Genomic DNA, 17,141 nt, shown 5'->3' with positions numbered 1-17,141 from the left:
TTGATGCCTTCCGGGTGACGCAGAAAGCTGAAACTTTGTGTGCCGATGGACATCGAAGCCTATGACAATCGTTGGACAACATCCATAAATGAAAATATAAATAAATATGCAGGTGAGTGACCTGAGACAATGGGAAAGCATGGTAATTGTGTGTGCCGATGGATATCGAAGCTGATACACCAAGAAAAATCACTGAATTGTTGGACAACATCCATAAATGGAAATACAAATAATAAAAAAAAAAATCAAATGCAGGTGAGTGACCCAAGACAATGGGGAAACATGGTTCATATGCTTACACAATGTGTAAGCACACCCCGCTGCAATTTATATATTTTCATCTTCGGTTCATAAAAAATATATATATATATACACCCTTACAGATTGTTGTGGGTTTTGAAAATGAAAACACCATTATTTTAAAACAAACTACAAATTTCCTGGGACATCAAAACAATTCCATTATCTTAGTCATTCTAATTCACTCAAAAAACACACACACACACACACACACACACACACACACACACACACACACACACACACACACACACACACACACACACACACACACACACACACACACACACACACACACACACACACACACACACACACACACACACACACACACACACACACACACACCTCGGTCATTTTCCTCCTTGTCGAGAAAAAAGAATATATTTATGGGAGGTGGGAATGAATTTCCAGGCCGACATTAATAAGAGACCAACTTGCACTTGTACCCTTCAAACACGAGCAACATTGGAGAGGTCTGTGAACTACTAATATCCTGAAAACAGTTATGAAAGATGTATTTTAAAAGTGTGCAGCTTGTTTGTCACAGCTCTTGCAATATGGATGACCATTTTCGTTTTTATCCTTGAAGAGTGACCTTGGGGTTTATGGAAGAGGTGGTACGGACGGGGGAGATTTGTGGGGCCGGGATATATGTTTGGGGGCAACGAGATGTGCAGGCAATATAATGATGTATTTTGAGTTTATCAGAATGACCAAGATAATGGAATTGTTTTGATGTCCTGGGAAATTTGTAGCTTGTTTTGAAATAATGGCGTTTTCATTTTTCAAAACCCACAGCAATCTGTCAGGGTGCATAACTCTGGTTATTTTCCCAAAATTGAATGTTTTGTACAGGGTAGCGGCAAACTGAGTTGGTGATAACGTGACGCTTGTGCTACGGCTCTGCTATTTACACAAGTTGTTTCTATCCGTTTTGTCTTCGGAGCCAGTAAAATCAGTCATGGAAACATTGGTATGTTTGTAACACTTGACCAATGTTTCAGAATCACCGCACCCCCATCCACCCATCCCACCTTCTGCTCCTCCCCCCCTTCCTCCTTTTCACCAAATTCAACATTCCTACCACTCTGCGGATGTCCTGCTGAGAAAGGTCGACAAGTTTCTTATTCATCGACCATTCTTCATCACATTCCTGGATGGCTTTCTGCAAAAATCAAGATAAACACAAATGCCGCACCACACTGCATTGCAAAAAACACCCTATAAACAAAACGACGGGCCACGAATGCAAACTAAACAAAAGTAAAATAACAATGAAAATGATAAACAACACCAAAGAAATAACAAAAAAAATCTCACCAACATAACCAATACAAAAAAAATTAATTGTACAGTATTTATTTATCTGCATAAGAGCTATTTTTCCATATCTGAGAGTGACTGATGTGCGACGAACCTTAAAATACATGGGGGCCAAGTTGCCCAAGTCGTGATCCAGTGGCACGCATTCGTACTTCATGTGATAACGGCGTTTGGAGTTTGTGCAAATTTCCAAGAACACGCAGTCTTTATTGTCCTGGGAAAACATCTGTACAAGCGCCTTCCGGAAAGTCTGTGTGAGGAGGTTGAGGGAAGGAGGGGTAGGGTGGGAGAGGGCGCAGTGAGAAAACCGATCGTAGACGTCGCACCTGACAGCGACTAAAGCTGACCTTCCACATGATAACGTTTGTGACAATGACTATGCCACCATCACAGCTGGCAGCACGCACTATTTTCTCCATGAAATGTACCTGCATACCTTCCTGTGGAAAGAAACGACCTCAATACTCCTACTCCATCAATTTGTGCAAATTACTTTAGTTCACAGAACATTTACTACACTCGGTGGCATGATAAAGAACCTGGAGTCTGGAAGGTCAGTGGTTTGAACCTCAGCTGAGTCATACTAAAGACTTTAAAAATGGTACCTGGTACTTCCTTGCCTGATGCTCAGCATTTCAAAAGGATAGGGCATGGACAAACAACCCTAGATTGGCAACCATTGCGCAGGCTTGATGGGCTGAGTGGCTTCATACGTTGAAATTCCTTGTGAGGGAACTCACATTATATTTTTAACTTGACGTCATGGCACTGCACTTTCACATTTACAAAAGCGATTCAAACTATTGCAGGATCAGAAGCTATTTCATGGAAAGTAACAGAGCACTGCTCATACTTTGGGCAGTATTAAAAAAAAAAACAATAAACACGGCACCAATCCAATATACTTTGGTGGAGTGCACCATGAACCAGGAGGGCAGATTTCGAGGAGAATGAACAAACCTCCGTTTCCAACAACACCATTTCCTCTTTTGAAACAAAGGCCGCACACTGCTGCCAACTTGTTCGCTCCATTTTTTTTTTGAGAGAAGAAAAAAAAAAAAAGAGCACGGTTGTCATCTGTAATGGCAATAACTTCTCGAAAAGTGTCGCCAACCCCACAAAGTTAGGGGTGAAACCCGTGTAGCAGTGCGAGCTTGTTGCAAATCAAAAGTATATCATGACGAGGATAAAATGACGTCTGGTTATAAATACCAAAGTAAGGCCACGTGAACGATTTTTGATGGTTCTGTTAAGCCACCACTCACTTGCATTTCAGCCCAGACATCTTCATCGAGAGCATTTCCTGCCGTAAAGTGCTGCAGCGGAGCAATGATGCAGTGCCCCTCCACGAGAGACTGATGGTTCGGCAAACTCATGAACACCTGTGGAAAACCCCGAATCATGTGACCAAATCATATGAATCTCCATTACGAGGTTCCACTTTTTTTCTTTTTTTTTACATCTTCTTAAACAATCAATTTTGTGAAAAGCGGTGAAATAACTCCTCAAATTATTTACAGTGTTTTAACCGATAAGGAGGGGGTGGGTTATTGTTAAAAACTGTGAATGGCAATTACACACGGACCTCCTCATATGCTCTCAGCAATGCTAACGAAAAGTAAACAACACAGGGACCGTGTGTCATCTTTCGTTCTCACATTACGATTTGACTTGCATTATCAAATTGTGTTATAAACTGCTGGAAAATGGATTACCTCTGCCATCGAAGGTGGATGAGGTTATGTTTTCACTCCTGTCTGTATGTCTGTTTGACAAAACTTGGTGGACAAGTTGGGTATGTGCTACGGACGAAATGATTTAATTTTAGTAAAGATCTGGATCTGGATACGAGAATTTTTTCAAGTGATTCTTCACCACTGATATATGAGGTCCAAAACGATATTTAGTACAACATCTCAAAAAGTTATGGACAAATTTGGGCGAAACTTGGTGGATGAGTTAGATAGGTAACACGAACAAGCCGGTATTTTTGGTTCAGGTCGGGATGCAAATCCGACCAATCAGTGGGATACAAAACGTAAACTGTTCAGCCTGGCGGAGGTATGCACTCCGCCAAGTGCTGTTGCTGTTCTTGTTTGTTTTTGAGATGAAGCCTTTGAGGTGGATAGGACGCTGAGGACCGATAGAATGGCCCCCACGTGGTCCAGATTTAACGCCACTTGACATTTCCTTTGGAAACACCTGAGATCTGTTATTTGTACCATGAGACCACATACTATTGAATATATGAATAATTGAAGCTGAAACAGAATGTACTAAAATCGATGTTTCAATGTTAATAAACGTTCAAAGAAACCCACATGCAAGAATTAATGTGTGCATGCATGTCAGTGGCTTGCAATTTGAGCAATTATTATAATAAAATTGTAAAATAAATAGCCCTACAATTCTGGACTGTTGAAACATTCTGTTTTTGTTCATGAATTATTATTTTTTGTTTGAACTGATAATTGCTTTGCATATAATTATGAATACCACAAACGCAAGTTCAGATGAATGAAAAATGAAAAGGAAGATTTCCTCTCCAACGTGCAGGCATCCTGAAACAAGAATAGTGGATAGCATACAGTAAGTGAACAGGCAGATATCGGCCTCGGCTACCTTGCTTCCGACAGCCACCACCAGGTGCTTGCGCAGCTCTGGGCTATCGAAACAGAGGCCACAGTTGGCCATAAGGCCGGCGAGCTTCCGTTGCTCGGCCGCTGCCCGTCTGCACTGCTGCATCTCTTCGTCGGCGCTACGACCGGCACCTCCCGCCGCCGACACAAACATGTCGTCCAGTGTGTAGTGCTCCCTATCCGTATGCTCACGCACCTGAGGGATGCAAGATGGGAACAGTTTTGAGTCATTTTATAATCGACCGACCACGAATCATGGATAGCTTGCCAAATGGAATCAAATGTACATTGAATCGTGATTCTAACTTTAAACCACAAATACTTTCATGCCATTTGGAAACGTTTCTCAATAGCTTGTATTATAGTTCACCATGGATATCATTTTGCCAACAATCTTTTAAAACCAAACTGTATGTTTTCATTATTCAGATATATTGTAAATAACCAGTGAAACGTTCATGAATATCAAGGCAGCTATGACAGATTTATGGGCAATAAACTGTAGATTCAGACCTGGGAACTACAGTTACGAACAAGACTTCATCACCTCCAAGCAGTGTTCATTTTTAGCCTGCAAGATAATTACCTCTGCCACCGAAGATGGACGGAGGTTATGTTTTCACCTGTGGTTGGAGTTATTGGGTCACCGAAATAGGTGACACTTATTGTCAAATAATTCTGTCTGTTTGTTTGGATGTTTGTTTGGATGTTTGTTTGTTTGTCATCAGCATAATTGGTAGTAAACATGGGCGGATTTTGACCAAACTCGGGTGGTCGGTACATCTTATGACTTAGTGCTTTGGAAATTGTGATGGTTGCTCGGGGCGCTTTGGTTCCCGAGCAACAACCAAAAAACCTTCAAAATCGGTACCATTCACGCGAAATCAATTCCGAAAGCCATTATCCCACGTAAGGTTATGAAATTTGGCACGAATGATCTACAGGTGATGCTCCATCAAATATATTCCAGTTTTTGTGATATATGGAATACTTTACTCGCAGCGCCCCCTACAATTAGGGTATGCGCGAAAATTGGCGAAAATTGAAAAACCCCTAGCGACCAGGTGAGTGTATCAATACGAATGAAACTTTGCAGGTTCTTGGTACTCAATGAGTACTACAACTTTGCCTCAGAACATATTCACCAATTTCGCTTAGGTCAGGGGTCAAAGGTCAATCAGTGCAAAAATCGATAATATGCGAGAGTTGGAGGTGCCTTCGCGCCAAATGCTACTCCTCCTGGGGTTATGGTCGGATGGTCATGAAAATTCACACTAATCGTCTGGAATACATTGTGCACAAACGATCGAGCCGGATTTTCGATTTAGATCTTTGTTCACCCACAGCACCCCCTCAAACTTTGGGGATTTCCGATTTCAAACCGCATTTCGGTACTTTTCATTCAAATGGATACCGAGTAGTTATCAGTAGATGGAACTGGATGAGATTTGATATGCAAAATCTTAAGGTGATTCCCTATCTGCGATATGACATCCATTTTGCTCTATATCTTAGAGTTTCCATGCTCGCCGACCCATCGCCGCCTACCGGCTTGTCTGTTTTCTTGTCTGTGAGCAGAATGTCTCAAAGTTACAGACGAATTCGGATGAAACTTTGTGGACATGTTGGGTGTGTGACAAGGATTAATCGATTACATTTTGGTGAAGATCCGGATTCGGATCTGGATACTAGAACTTTTAAAGTGATTCTTTACCATTGAGAGATAGAGCCAAAATGATACGGATTATAGCACGATATCTCAAAGTGATAGATGAATTCAGATGAAAGTTAGTGAATGAGTTCGGTAGGTAATAAGAACAAGCTGATGAGATGTTAGTTAAGGTGCGGATGCAGATCTGGCCTATCAGCGGATATCAAACAAAACATAAACTCTTCAGCCTGGCAGAGGGGGGTGGTATGCACTCAACCGAGTGTCGTTCTAGTTTACCCCTGAAATGTATTTTGACATTGATCTCTTCCTGAACTAGAAATAAGAAATATGAGAAAGAGGTGTATACTTTGAATAAAGAGAGAGAGAAGTAAGTGAAGGACAAATAAAGGGCAGACAGGTAAGAGAGGGAAGAATAAAGGGGAGGGGAGGGGGGGGAGGTGAAGGAAGCAAAGGCAGAAAGAGGAGAGAAGAAGCAAGAAGGAAAATGGTAGTGAAGTAAAGAAATAAACAATGTTCTTTCTCTTGCAAGTCAGATAACTGTGAAGCGATTCATCTCATGAACAGAGCTGAAACCGTGTGGCATTTGGGCAAGTAAAGTAAGCCAGGAGGCAAGATGAAAATAAACGTTTCCCTCGCAGCAAACTATGAAGGCTTTAAAATTAGTCTTTTTTAAAGAATAAAGATTGAAAGTGATAAAAAGATCCAGTCACATGATGTGACTGCACAAGTCACATATCGAGGCCAGCGGTTCTCACCCTACCAAAACTGAACATACAATGACGATATGCTGGCAGGCATAACAAAGACTAATCGATATGGAACTGGTGTTGCTTCAGGCATCAAAACGGTGATTGCAGACTGAGGAAGGTAAAGAAAGGGTGTGGGGATGAGGGGTTGCCTAATGAATGTTTGGATTCTAATCTCACAATAAATACAAATTCCACAGTTATACCATGGTGCTGGCTGGGTATTTCTCAACAGTATTTTTAGGACACATGCAAACCCTTGCCCTTTTTGATACCCATGATCCACCTGTCAGAGATGGTGAAGAGCAGAGTTCTATGTGCTTTTGCCTGTTCTTTTTCCTCCATTAATATTTTATGCAAATCATAAAAGTTGCATGTGGAACTCATCAAAAAATTGAAGGTTACTTTTGCACATACACAGATTGGATGCTCTTTCTGAAGTTCACGACTTCACGTTGATATGAAAGACTGTTGAAACCCTTAACTAGAAAGTATCTCAAAAATGCAAAGCCCGTCCACGACCGACGAAAATAACAGCTAAAAAAAGTAAAAATAATTAATTAGTGTTCTCCATATTCTCATAATAAAGGTTTGTTGAAAATTTGATGATAAAGATGAAATGGTAAAAACATCATAGCCTGGACAGATGCACTGAAGCTCAAATGGTAAATAAACACGGATGCGACTACAAAACCCGGCCGTCTTGCACTGTGTGGCAGACGTGCTGATGAGGCCTATTTGTACTCACTGTGACTTTGCCCTTTGACATTTTGACCAAATTATTAATTAGCATTCCCCATATTCTCAAAATAAACGTTTGTTTAAAATCTGATGATAAAAGCTCAAATGGTAAGAAGGTTATGGCCTGGACCGACACACACACACACACACACACACACACACACACACACACACACACACACACACACACACACACACACACACACACACACACACACACACACACACACACACACACACACTCACTGTTCCACCTTCTGAAACCCGCATATGGAGATAACAACCAACAACAATAATACCACCACACACACACACACACACACACACACACACACACACACACACACACACACACACACACACACACACACACACACACACACACACACACACACACACACACACTGCTCCACCTCCTGAAACACACCCACGTGGGGAAATAGCAGCACAACAACAGCAACTTTCACGCACACACACACGCGCATATACATGCGCACAGACAAAGGTGGATATTTTGTAACCTGCAACGGCTCTGTTCTACCTTCTGAAACTCACACATGGAGATAACCAACCAACAACAATAATACCACCACCAACACCGCGCGCACGCGCGCGCACACACACACACACACACACACACACACACACACACACACACACACACACACACACACACACACACACACACACACACACACACACACGCACACGCACACGCACACGCACACACACGCACACGCACGCGCGCACGCACACACACACACACACACACACACACACACACACACACACACACACACACACACACACAGTTGGATACTTTGAAACCTGCAATGGCTCTGTTCTACCTTCTGAAACTCACATGTGGAGATAACAACCACCAACAGTAATACCACCACCAACACACACACACACACACACACACACACACACACACACACACACACACACACACACACACACACACTGTTCCACCTCCTGAAACACACCCACGTGTGGAAATAGCAGCCCAACAACAGCAACTTTCACGCACACACACACGCACATATACATGCGCACACACAAAGGTGGATATTTTGAAACCTGCAACGGCTCTGTTCCACCTTCTGAAACTCACATATGGAGATAACCAACCAACAACAATAATACCACCACCAACACCGCGCGCGCGCACACACACACACACACGCACACGCACACGCACACGCACACGCACGCGCACGCGCGCACGCACACACACACACACACACACACACACACACACACACACACAGTTGGATACTTTGAAACCTGCAATGGCTCTGTTCTACCTTCTGAAACTCACATGTGGAGATAACAACCACCAACAGAAACACCACCACCAACACACACACACACACACACACACACACACACACACACACACACACACACACACACACACACACACACACACACACACACACACACACGCTATTGCAAAACCCCATCTCCCACTGCATGGTGTACGTGCTAATAAACTGATACACAATATTACAAAGGGTCTACTTAAGTTCATGCTTCTTTAACGAAAGATTATTACTCGCATCAAGCACGGTGTCACCTGAAAACCTATTCTTAACCAAAAACACTTATGCAGAGAAACCAAAACTGATTACTCAGGTTGTATAGCACAAAGAGAAAAATAAAAGAATGCGGAGTTATCCACATCTTCATGCTCATGTCTTGCAAGTTGTTGAGGCCAAACAAGGCAAACTCCAAAACTCAATCCAATCAAGTGTAGGCATCCTGCGATGTCTCCAAACGCTAGAAAGGCAACTAAAATTGGTGTTGGAAACACATTTCTGCGAAGGGAATTTGACGCGTATGAACGCAAAGTTCAGAGCTGGAATAATGGTTTCTAATACAAAGTGAGTAATCATACACAAGCAGCAAAAGCGTCATCATCATCATCATCTTGTGGTCCCCCTTTGTGTACAGATCTTCATATTGGCAAGCAAAGGTCTTTGAGATGTCAGTATCCAAGAATGCGAAGGTGGGAGATCAGCATGGTGAAAACACAGTAGTAATACCTTGGTAAATAGGTGAGAAAAGGCATAGTTTTGGTCCTCGGCTGTACTCATGTGCTCCCTGCGCACCAGATCCTGCAGGCTGTAGTTATCGTCGTCATCAAAGTAACGAATGCGCTTTCCATCGACATGTGTTTTCACCTGCAATGACACAATCCCATTGTGATTCGGCCTGAGCAGCCATTGCTGGGAGAGGTGAAAAATTCACCCTCATTTGAAAACTTGGTATAAACCTCATTCCAGGCAAAACCCATGAAAACACCTACCCCTCTCCCTCCCATTCCACCAGTGCCAAATCTCCCTTGGGAAACCCTCTGAAACAAGTCTTGAAGATAAATCGTAATAAGTCAGTTTCTTGATGTGACATGCAGAGTGAGAGATATGTAAATGAGCCCGTAGGCCATAGTAACCAAGTTCAAAATGCAACACCAACAGCAGCAGCAGCAGCAGCAGCATCACCTTTGCCTTCCTCCTGCCCCGTTGCTCAGCAGCTGCAGAATGACCCTCTATAGGCCAGACATGACCAGCACGATCTGTGCGCACGAGGAGGATCTCTTGGTCCTGGCCATCGGATGAGGTCTGCGGGGAATGGGTTTGTTTCGTGAAGCAAGTATGTGGCTCAATTATCAGAAGTAAAATGAACGAGAAAATATAATTTGATGTGAATGTGTCAAAGGACATGCCTCTGTCTGAGTTAGATGTCAAATCCGCTATACCGTTTGATCTCAATAAAAGGTCACGTGAGAGAGAGAGGAAAGAGAGATAAGCAGAAGAGAGAAAACATCAGATGTTTCTAATTTAAGTTATGATCTGCAAAATGATTTCTAAAGGGCACATGACCTTTGGCCTGTTGAACCCAAAATTGAACAAGTGAATCTTTGGAGAACAGTCCATACTTATGCCATGTTTGGTTGAAATCCCTTCTGTGGTTCACAATATATTGTGGTAACAAATACTTGCAATTGAAGGTCATAAGACCATAGATCTTTGATCTATTGACCTGAAAATCTAATCAGTTCATCTTTGTATCATAAGTACATACTTGTACAAAGTTTGGTCAAAATCCTTTTAGCAGTTCACAAGTCATCACGGAAACAAAAATCTGCTACACACGCATTAGTCCATGGGCCCAGGCCAGAAATTCCACTTGTAGGCACCATCTAAGGAAACCAATCCTAGTTATGATTTTTGAATTGGTGTGTATATATATATATATATATATATATATATATATATATATATATACATATATATATATATATACATATATATATATATATAGATCATATATATATATACATATATATATAAATAAATATATATATACATATATATATATATATATATATATATATATATATATATATATATATATATATATATATATATATATATATAGATCATATTTTGATGTGATAACCATTGCAGACTGGCAGCTTATTGGTAGTTATCATCTCTGGAATGTACCCACCCTCCGCATAATGAAAGCGAAGAGGCAAACTCAGAAACATTCACAATGATGCAATTGCTGTTTCCACATGGGGCTTGAATAAACTGCAAACCACAAATACATGTCTGAAATGCTTTATTTATACCATCCGAATAATCCTTTCTGTCATTCCTGAAGGCAGAATTTGTTTTATGGCAGAAAGGGGCAAACAATAGGGCCTATCAAAATGTTGCTGATTAGTGATTTTCAGTACATTTTAATTTATAATATTGTCATACAAGTTCCCTGGCTAGTGCTACTTAACCGCAGTAGCCTACAACATGCACATGTTGTATGAGGAAAACATTTATGAACATTTTACAAGTTTTTACCACAGTTAAAGGAATTGCCCTTCCCCTACCATAGTTCCAACAAGCGTCCAAAATGTGAAATTTACAGATAACCCAAATTTCACCACGCTTCTGTGGCATGTTCATGTACTATGTTTTACTCATGCATATTTGTAGCCATGAATGTCCTTGTGATTGTGCCAAAACATTCACACCATGGATCAGTAGTCTAGTCTTCATCACTGTTATTAGCATCAGAGTCCTCGAGGTCTACAACCTCTTCCTCGACATCAGCGGGCTGGTTGCTGCAGGTTCGCAACTTGCATATGTCAGTGCACTTCAGGCTATTGGCAAGGCACGTGCAGTCTGGGAGTTTGCACGACCGTCCACACTTGCAGGAAAGCAGTTGCAACACTGCATCCGGTGCTGGAGAACCCTGCGTCCACTCGATGGCCAGCTTCCCGTCATCATCAGTGGTCCATCCACAACCCTTGGGACTTGGAACATAGGGTTGGCATTGCAGACAGCACCTCCAAATAGCAGCCTGGTAGTTTGCACGGAGGACGTGCATGAAGAGGCAGTCTTCACATGGTGGAAGCTGACTGGACTCTATCTCTCCCCGTCTGGCACAGAAGAGTTGATGTCGGAGTTCATTGACTTTCGAGGTGTTGGTAGACGACACGTACATGTGGCAGGTGACCTCTTGCAGCTTCTGAAAGAGCTCGGTGGATACTTCCCATGAATGACCGAGCTGACTGAAGGCCTCTTGGTAGGTCTTATCCAACTTCATTTGCTTCAAGGCACCCATCTTTCCCAGGCCTGCAAAGGCACTGACTGTATCACAACCGGAGAACACGTGCAGTCCAACCAGGGCATCACAGACACCATCTCCCATCGATCTAGCAAGCTTGTCAATGTCTAGGAACTGTGTGCGGGCTTGCGTACCACACTTCTGATACATGGGGCATGGGATGTCGTTATTGAAGGTAAGACACAGCACGAGGACATCTGTATCTTCGGCAGTGATCACCATAGACTTGTACCCAGCCTCTGCTGCATGCAGAGGCATTCGGGTGTCTGTTTCCTCCTGCGTGGACTTCAGCTCTGCCACTTCCTCCCAGTGGTCCTTGGTTTTTTTGTTTTTTTGTTATTTTTACCCCAATACGTCAATATCTCAGAATGGTAAAATGGTAAAAATGCAAAATACATACACTAAGCTGCTCTTCTGGAACGGTTATCACATATTGAAATAATCATATAGTCCCTACCAATAACTTAGTAGCCCTAAAGTTTGGTTTCCTCAGATGGTACCGATATATGCCTGGGCCCATGGACTACATGGCCGGATGGACACATAGCCGCCCGGACAAACTGAAAACATAATACAACCGGCACCTTTGGCTGCGGAGGCATAAAAACCAGTATCAAAACCAAAAACCATAAAAATCAGTATAAAAACTGTACCACCAAATATGCACCATACAGCGGCATGAAGCAGTCAGCACCAAAACTTTGTGCATTATGTTGCAGATAGCTACGCTAACTAATTTTACCTGCACGGCTACTGGTGGTGGAGCTTGCTGTCGAATCTTGCGAGCTGCATCCAACTGTTGCTTGAGACTCTCTGCCAGCTCCTGCAACATTAGCTAAGTTGGATAAACCAATGCAAGCTTCTCATGGCACAAACACAGGACATGATGCTATCCTTATTGTGTTATTCTTTCAGAGATATCTCCCCCAAAAAGTCAACATGATAATATATTTCCAGGTTAACAAGATATGTAGGAATAAAATTGCTATGTTGTTTTTTTTAACAAGTTGACACAAAACCAGGAGAGAATGACGAATGTTCCAGAAATACAAAATATTGACATTGCCCCACAGGGTTACAGGAAATGTAGGAAATATTATTTTCCAAGCATTCTGCAGTTATATGAAATAGGAATTGTCAAAATACTACAAACGGTGATCGATAACCTAATTCCAAAAGAGCATGACCACTGTAATTTCACGAGCTGTGACAGCTTATGTAAAGTACAATGTCAGGTGCACAAAAATAAGAAATTATATGCTTGACATTGTTCTTCTTCTTTCTCTTCTTACACCTCGTGCAGATGTCAAATAATAATTCACAGTTCCAAGTCTAAATTAGACAGCGAAATGACAATACTGTCTGAGGTCAGGTCGATTGTCTTGAATCCTTTGTTGAACTTGCCACTGGTGGAAAAGACAAAGTGACCTGTGGCCCAGTGGATGGATCGGCAAATTGCTGCAAATGAATTGGTGTCAGCAAAACAAGACAAAACTAGAACAGCACTCAGTAGAGCACATGCCTCCACCAAGCTCAACAGTTTACGTTTTGTATCCCACTAATAGGTCAGATCTGCATTTGGATCTTAACTATAATTGACAGCTCGGTTTGTTCTTGACACTTACCCAACTCATCCAAAATGTTTTATCACAAGCCATCCACGACTTTTTGAAATATCATGCTATATATAACTAACTTGCTGTTTTCCCCATCTCACAATGCTGATGCATCACTAAAAATATTGTAGTATATGGATCCGGATCTTCACCAAAATGGAATCAATTCGTCTTTATCACACACCAAACGTCCACCAAGTTTTGTCCAAATCCGTCGATAACTTTTTGAGATACTGTGCCATATAACATTTTTTGCTCTGTCTCTCAATGGTGAAGAATCACTTAGAAAACCCTGGTATCCGGATCTGGATCTGGATCTTCATCAAAATCTAATCAATTCACCCTTGTCATAGAGCCAACCTGTCCACCAAATTTCGGCCGAATCCGTCCATAACTTTTTGAGACATCCTGCTCACAGACGAACAGACAGGAGTGAAAACATAACCTCCGTCCACCTTTGGTGACAGAGGTAACTATAAAGAACAATCAGAGATTTAAGACTTTGTGTGGTGCATTTTGTGTGGCAAACAAATGGAAGGATTTACTAAATGAAAGTTCTAAATGGGATAAAGGGCAAAGGTTTTATAAGGTGTAAAGCTGTCAAGGTCTGAAGTCTAAAAGGCATAAAGGCTGAAAGTTGTAAAGGCCAAAAGGTGTAAAGGCCTAAAGGTGTAAAGGTCAAACGTAAAGAGACGGGGTTTTGAAATCACTTCTGTGTGTCGGTGTGTGTGTGTGTGTGTGTGTGTGTGTGTGTGTGTGTGTGTGTGTGTGTGTGTGTGTGTGTGTGTGTGTGTGTGTGTGTGTGTGTGTGCGCGCGCGTCTGGTCTGTCTGGGTCGTAACTTTTTAATAATAAAATAATAACATGATGAAATATATTCCTGGGGACTTCAGAATACCATTGGAGATTTTGTCATTAAATTTTCAACAAATCATTATTATGAGAATATGGAAGACAAATCAATAATTTTGTTAAAATAATTTTCATTATTATGAATACCTCTGCCACTGAAAGTGGAAGGTCTGTTTGTTTGCTTGTTTGTCTGTTTACGTGCAGGATATCTCAAAAAGTTGTGGACGGACTCGGATGAAATTTGGTGGGCAGGTTGGGTGTGTGACAAGGCCGAACCAACACTGATATTGCTTTAAAACAAAATCATTTTTAATACAAGTTGAAGTTGGAAGTAAAATAACCGTTCTCTTCATAGGGGAAAAAATCCCCGTGGGAATACTTTGAAAAATTACCGTGTGTCAATGATGTGTACGTCATATACGAATACATTATGGACATTATGTACCATTACGTATTTTTGGAACCTGCTTTACAATATTTTTTTATATACCGATATATAAATATCGGAAAAAAAATCGATACCGACGGAGCCTACTCCAGAGGCTGTGGGTCTAAAAAAAGCTGAAGGCAGCAGTATTAAGGATTTGTAATCCAAGCTCACGGAACCCAAGCTAGTTCCATGAGAATGACCACATTGATATTGGATTGCTGGTCAAAAACCCAGCCAAATCACTAGTGACCTTAATGAAGGGATAATCAACCTGCCTTGCTAGTTTGGTCTACATGTGACAGCAATCTGCTCTTCATGGAAGACTCTGAGGACAACTTGGCCCTTAAAATGGTACCTATGAGAACAAGGCTGTCAGATCCCAAAATTCCAAGAACCAAACAAACAAATAAACAGATTAATAAAATAATGCAGACACTTTCTAATTGGTGGAACTGAAACACATCTGAGACGTGCAAGAGGTAAAAGTAAAAAGGATGAAAAAAAGGATAGATAAAGGAAGAGAGCGACTGTACATCATCCATGCATCACATTGATCGATTTTTTTTTCCTTACGATTAACACAATTATCATCCACCTACCATTACACTTCTCTTGCATATTTACTATATATTGTACTCGCAATACATATCACTGTAGTTTAGCCCAAAGTCATAATCTTGGAAAAATATTCCATCGATCATCGAATGATGTCTCAATGCTTGAGGATTGGCCAGTTAGCTTCACATCTCTTCTGAAGGATGGCATTTTTCAGCCAACTGCCAGCAACTCACAAGAATGGCCAATTTGACTCCAACAAGGATTGACAGACAGCTCAAAGGCAAGCATAAAATGCAGGTTATCACCTGGTTTCCCAATAGTTCTGCCTTCACCAGTTTGGCTCCGAGACGGTTCATTTCATCTTCTGTAAGCTGTCTCTCCATTGCATTTGATGAAATATTTTGCTCCCTGGGGGAGGGCAGTACAAGTCATAGTTTCTGTGATTTATAGCTCTTTCTCCACAGAAAACAACAAAATATCATGAGGAAAATAAATAAATAAACAAACAAACAAATCAAACTTCAATCTCAGGTCATTGCCAAAGTTACATTTGTCTTGAGTCAGTGTGTTACATTTCAAGATTAAGTAAAAGATTACACCACTGTGAGCTTTCCCAATTGTGCCAGAAGATTTTACGCTTTAAAGGGCAAATATTTTAATTTTGCAGTTTCATGAATCAGGATAAGGATATTAAAACGCAGTGGTCTTCCAGCTGAACTGCCTGCACGCTGGAAGGTTCAAAAGATTCTTATCTCAAAGACTAGGAATGGCAGAATGGAAATGAGATGCTTACGCATGCTCCTTGGTGTCTGCGTGTATAGGCATGCACTTGGGCAGTGGATCGACCTTGGCAGCATCTTTGTCCAAGCACGCAGTAGTGGGCAATTCATCGCTTTCACACCTGGCTTCTGTACATGCTTTGGTACTGTCATCTTGCTGCGACCGGAGAGAACAGCTTTTGGGTTTTGTACTTGCAAGACTGGACTTTTCCTTTGTTCCAATTCCAAAGTCATAATCATCATCAGATGGTTTTAAAAAGCTACATTTTGGAAGGGAACTTGGATTGAGCCAATGCTCAGTGCTATTTCGAATCTTTGGCAAGTCTTGATGTTCAATATCCTCTCTTTCCTTGAGGGCTCTTTTGAAGTCAGATCTCTCTTCATTTCCAGGCTTCCTCCAACCTCTACGCCATCCTTTATTCCCATTTCTCTCTCCTGCTCTTGAGCTCGTGTCACCAAAAGTTCGTCGTTGGTCCTTTTGTCTTTGTTGGTTGCGCCATTCATCCGTGGGACCTCTCGCCCCTCTTCTCTGATAGCCATCACCATTCTTCTCGCCTGCTACATCGTCGACGTGTGGTTTCCTCCACCTCGGGGAATGATCACTATGATGTTTGTCTGGCAAGGTCTCCAATGCTTGTCCGAGCAACTCCTCAAATTTTTCCCGTGACTAAAAGGGGGGCCGGAGGGGGTGGGGAGGGAGAGTGGGGTGAGATGTGGTAGGAGAAACATTAACATTATAAAATATAATACATCAATGTGAAATGAGAATACATTTCATGAATCTACAAGTAAACAAGATCCTGAAGTTTAAAACCAAAAATGCACAATAAGTTTGAAAAACCTCA

At 41.7% G+C, this 17,141-nt stretch overlaps 1 protein-coding gene across 4 annotated transcripts in view; it reads right to left on the bottom strand.

Annotated features, from left to right (window-relative positions):
- The window catches only part of CWF19L2 (CWF19 like cell cycle control factor 2), an 86,031-nt gene that overhangs the window by 27,133 nt on the left and 41,757 nt on the right, over window positions 1-17,141 (bottom strand). For all 4 annotated transcript variants that reach the window (XR_015050837.1, XM_085852768.1, XM_085852767.1 and 1 more), the window contains exons 8-16: window positions 16,311-16,963; window positions 15,823-15,925; window positions 12,805-12,885; window positions 9,932-10,051; window positions 9,476-9,613; window positions 4,249-4,461; window positions 2,892-3,008; window positions 1,721-1,876; window positions 1,388-1,468 (exon numbers count right to left, since the gene is read on the bottom strand). Coding sequence is in view for 3 of the 4 variants with exons in the window: in XM_085852768.1 (XP_085708894.1) it covers window positions 1,388-1,468; window positions 1,721-1,876; window positions 2,892-3,008; window positions 4,249-4,461; window positions 9,476-9,613; window positions 9,932-10,051; window positions 12,805-12,885; window positions 15,823-15,925; window positions 16,311-16,963 (1,662 nt within the window). In the remaining variant the exon portion in view is untranslated. The remainder of the gene's footprint in view (window positions 1-1,387; window positions 1,469-1,720; window positions 1,877-2,891; window positions 3,009-4,248; window positions 4,462-9,475; window positions 9,614-9,931; window positions 10,052-12,804; window positions 12,886-15,822; window positions 15,926-16,310; window positions 16,964-17,141) is intronic.

This window comes from Eptatretus burgeri, chromosome 13 (genome assembly GCF_056783735.1).
Source record: "Eptatretus burgeri isolate ZD-2024b chromosome 13, Ebu_testis_v1, whole genome shotgun sequence".
NCBI classification, from domain to species: Eukaryota; Metazoa; Chordata; class Myxini; order Myxiniformes; family Myxinidae; genus Eptatretus; species Eptatretus burgeri.
This window is presented reverse-complemented; position numbering and strand designations above follow the sequence as displayed.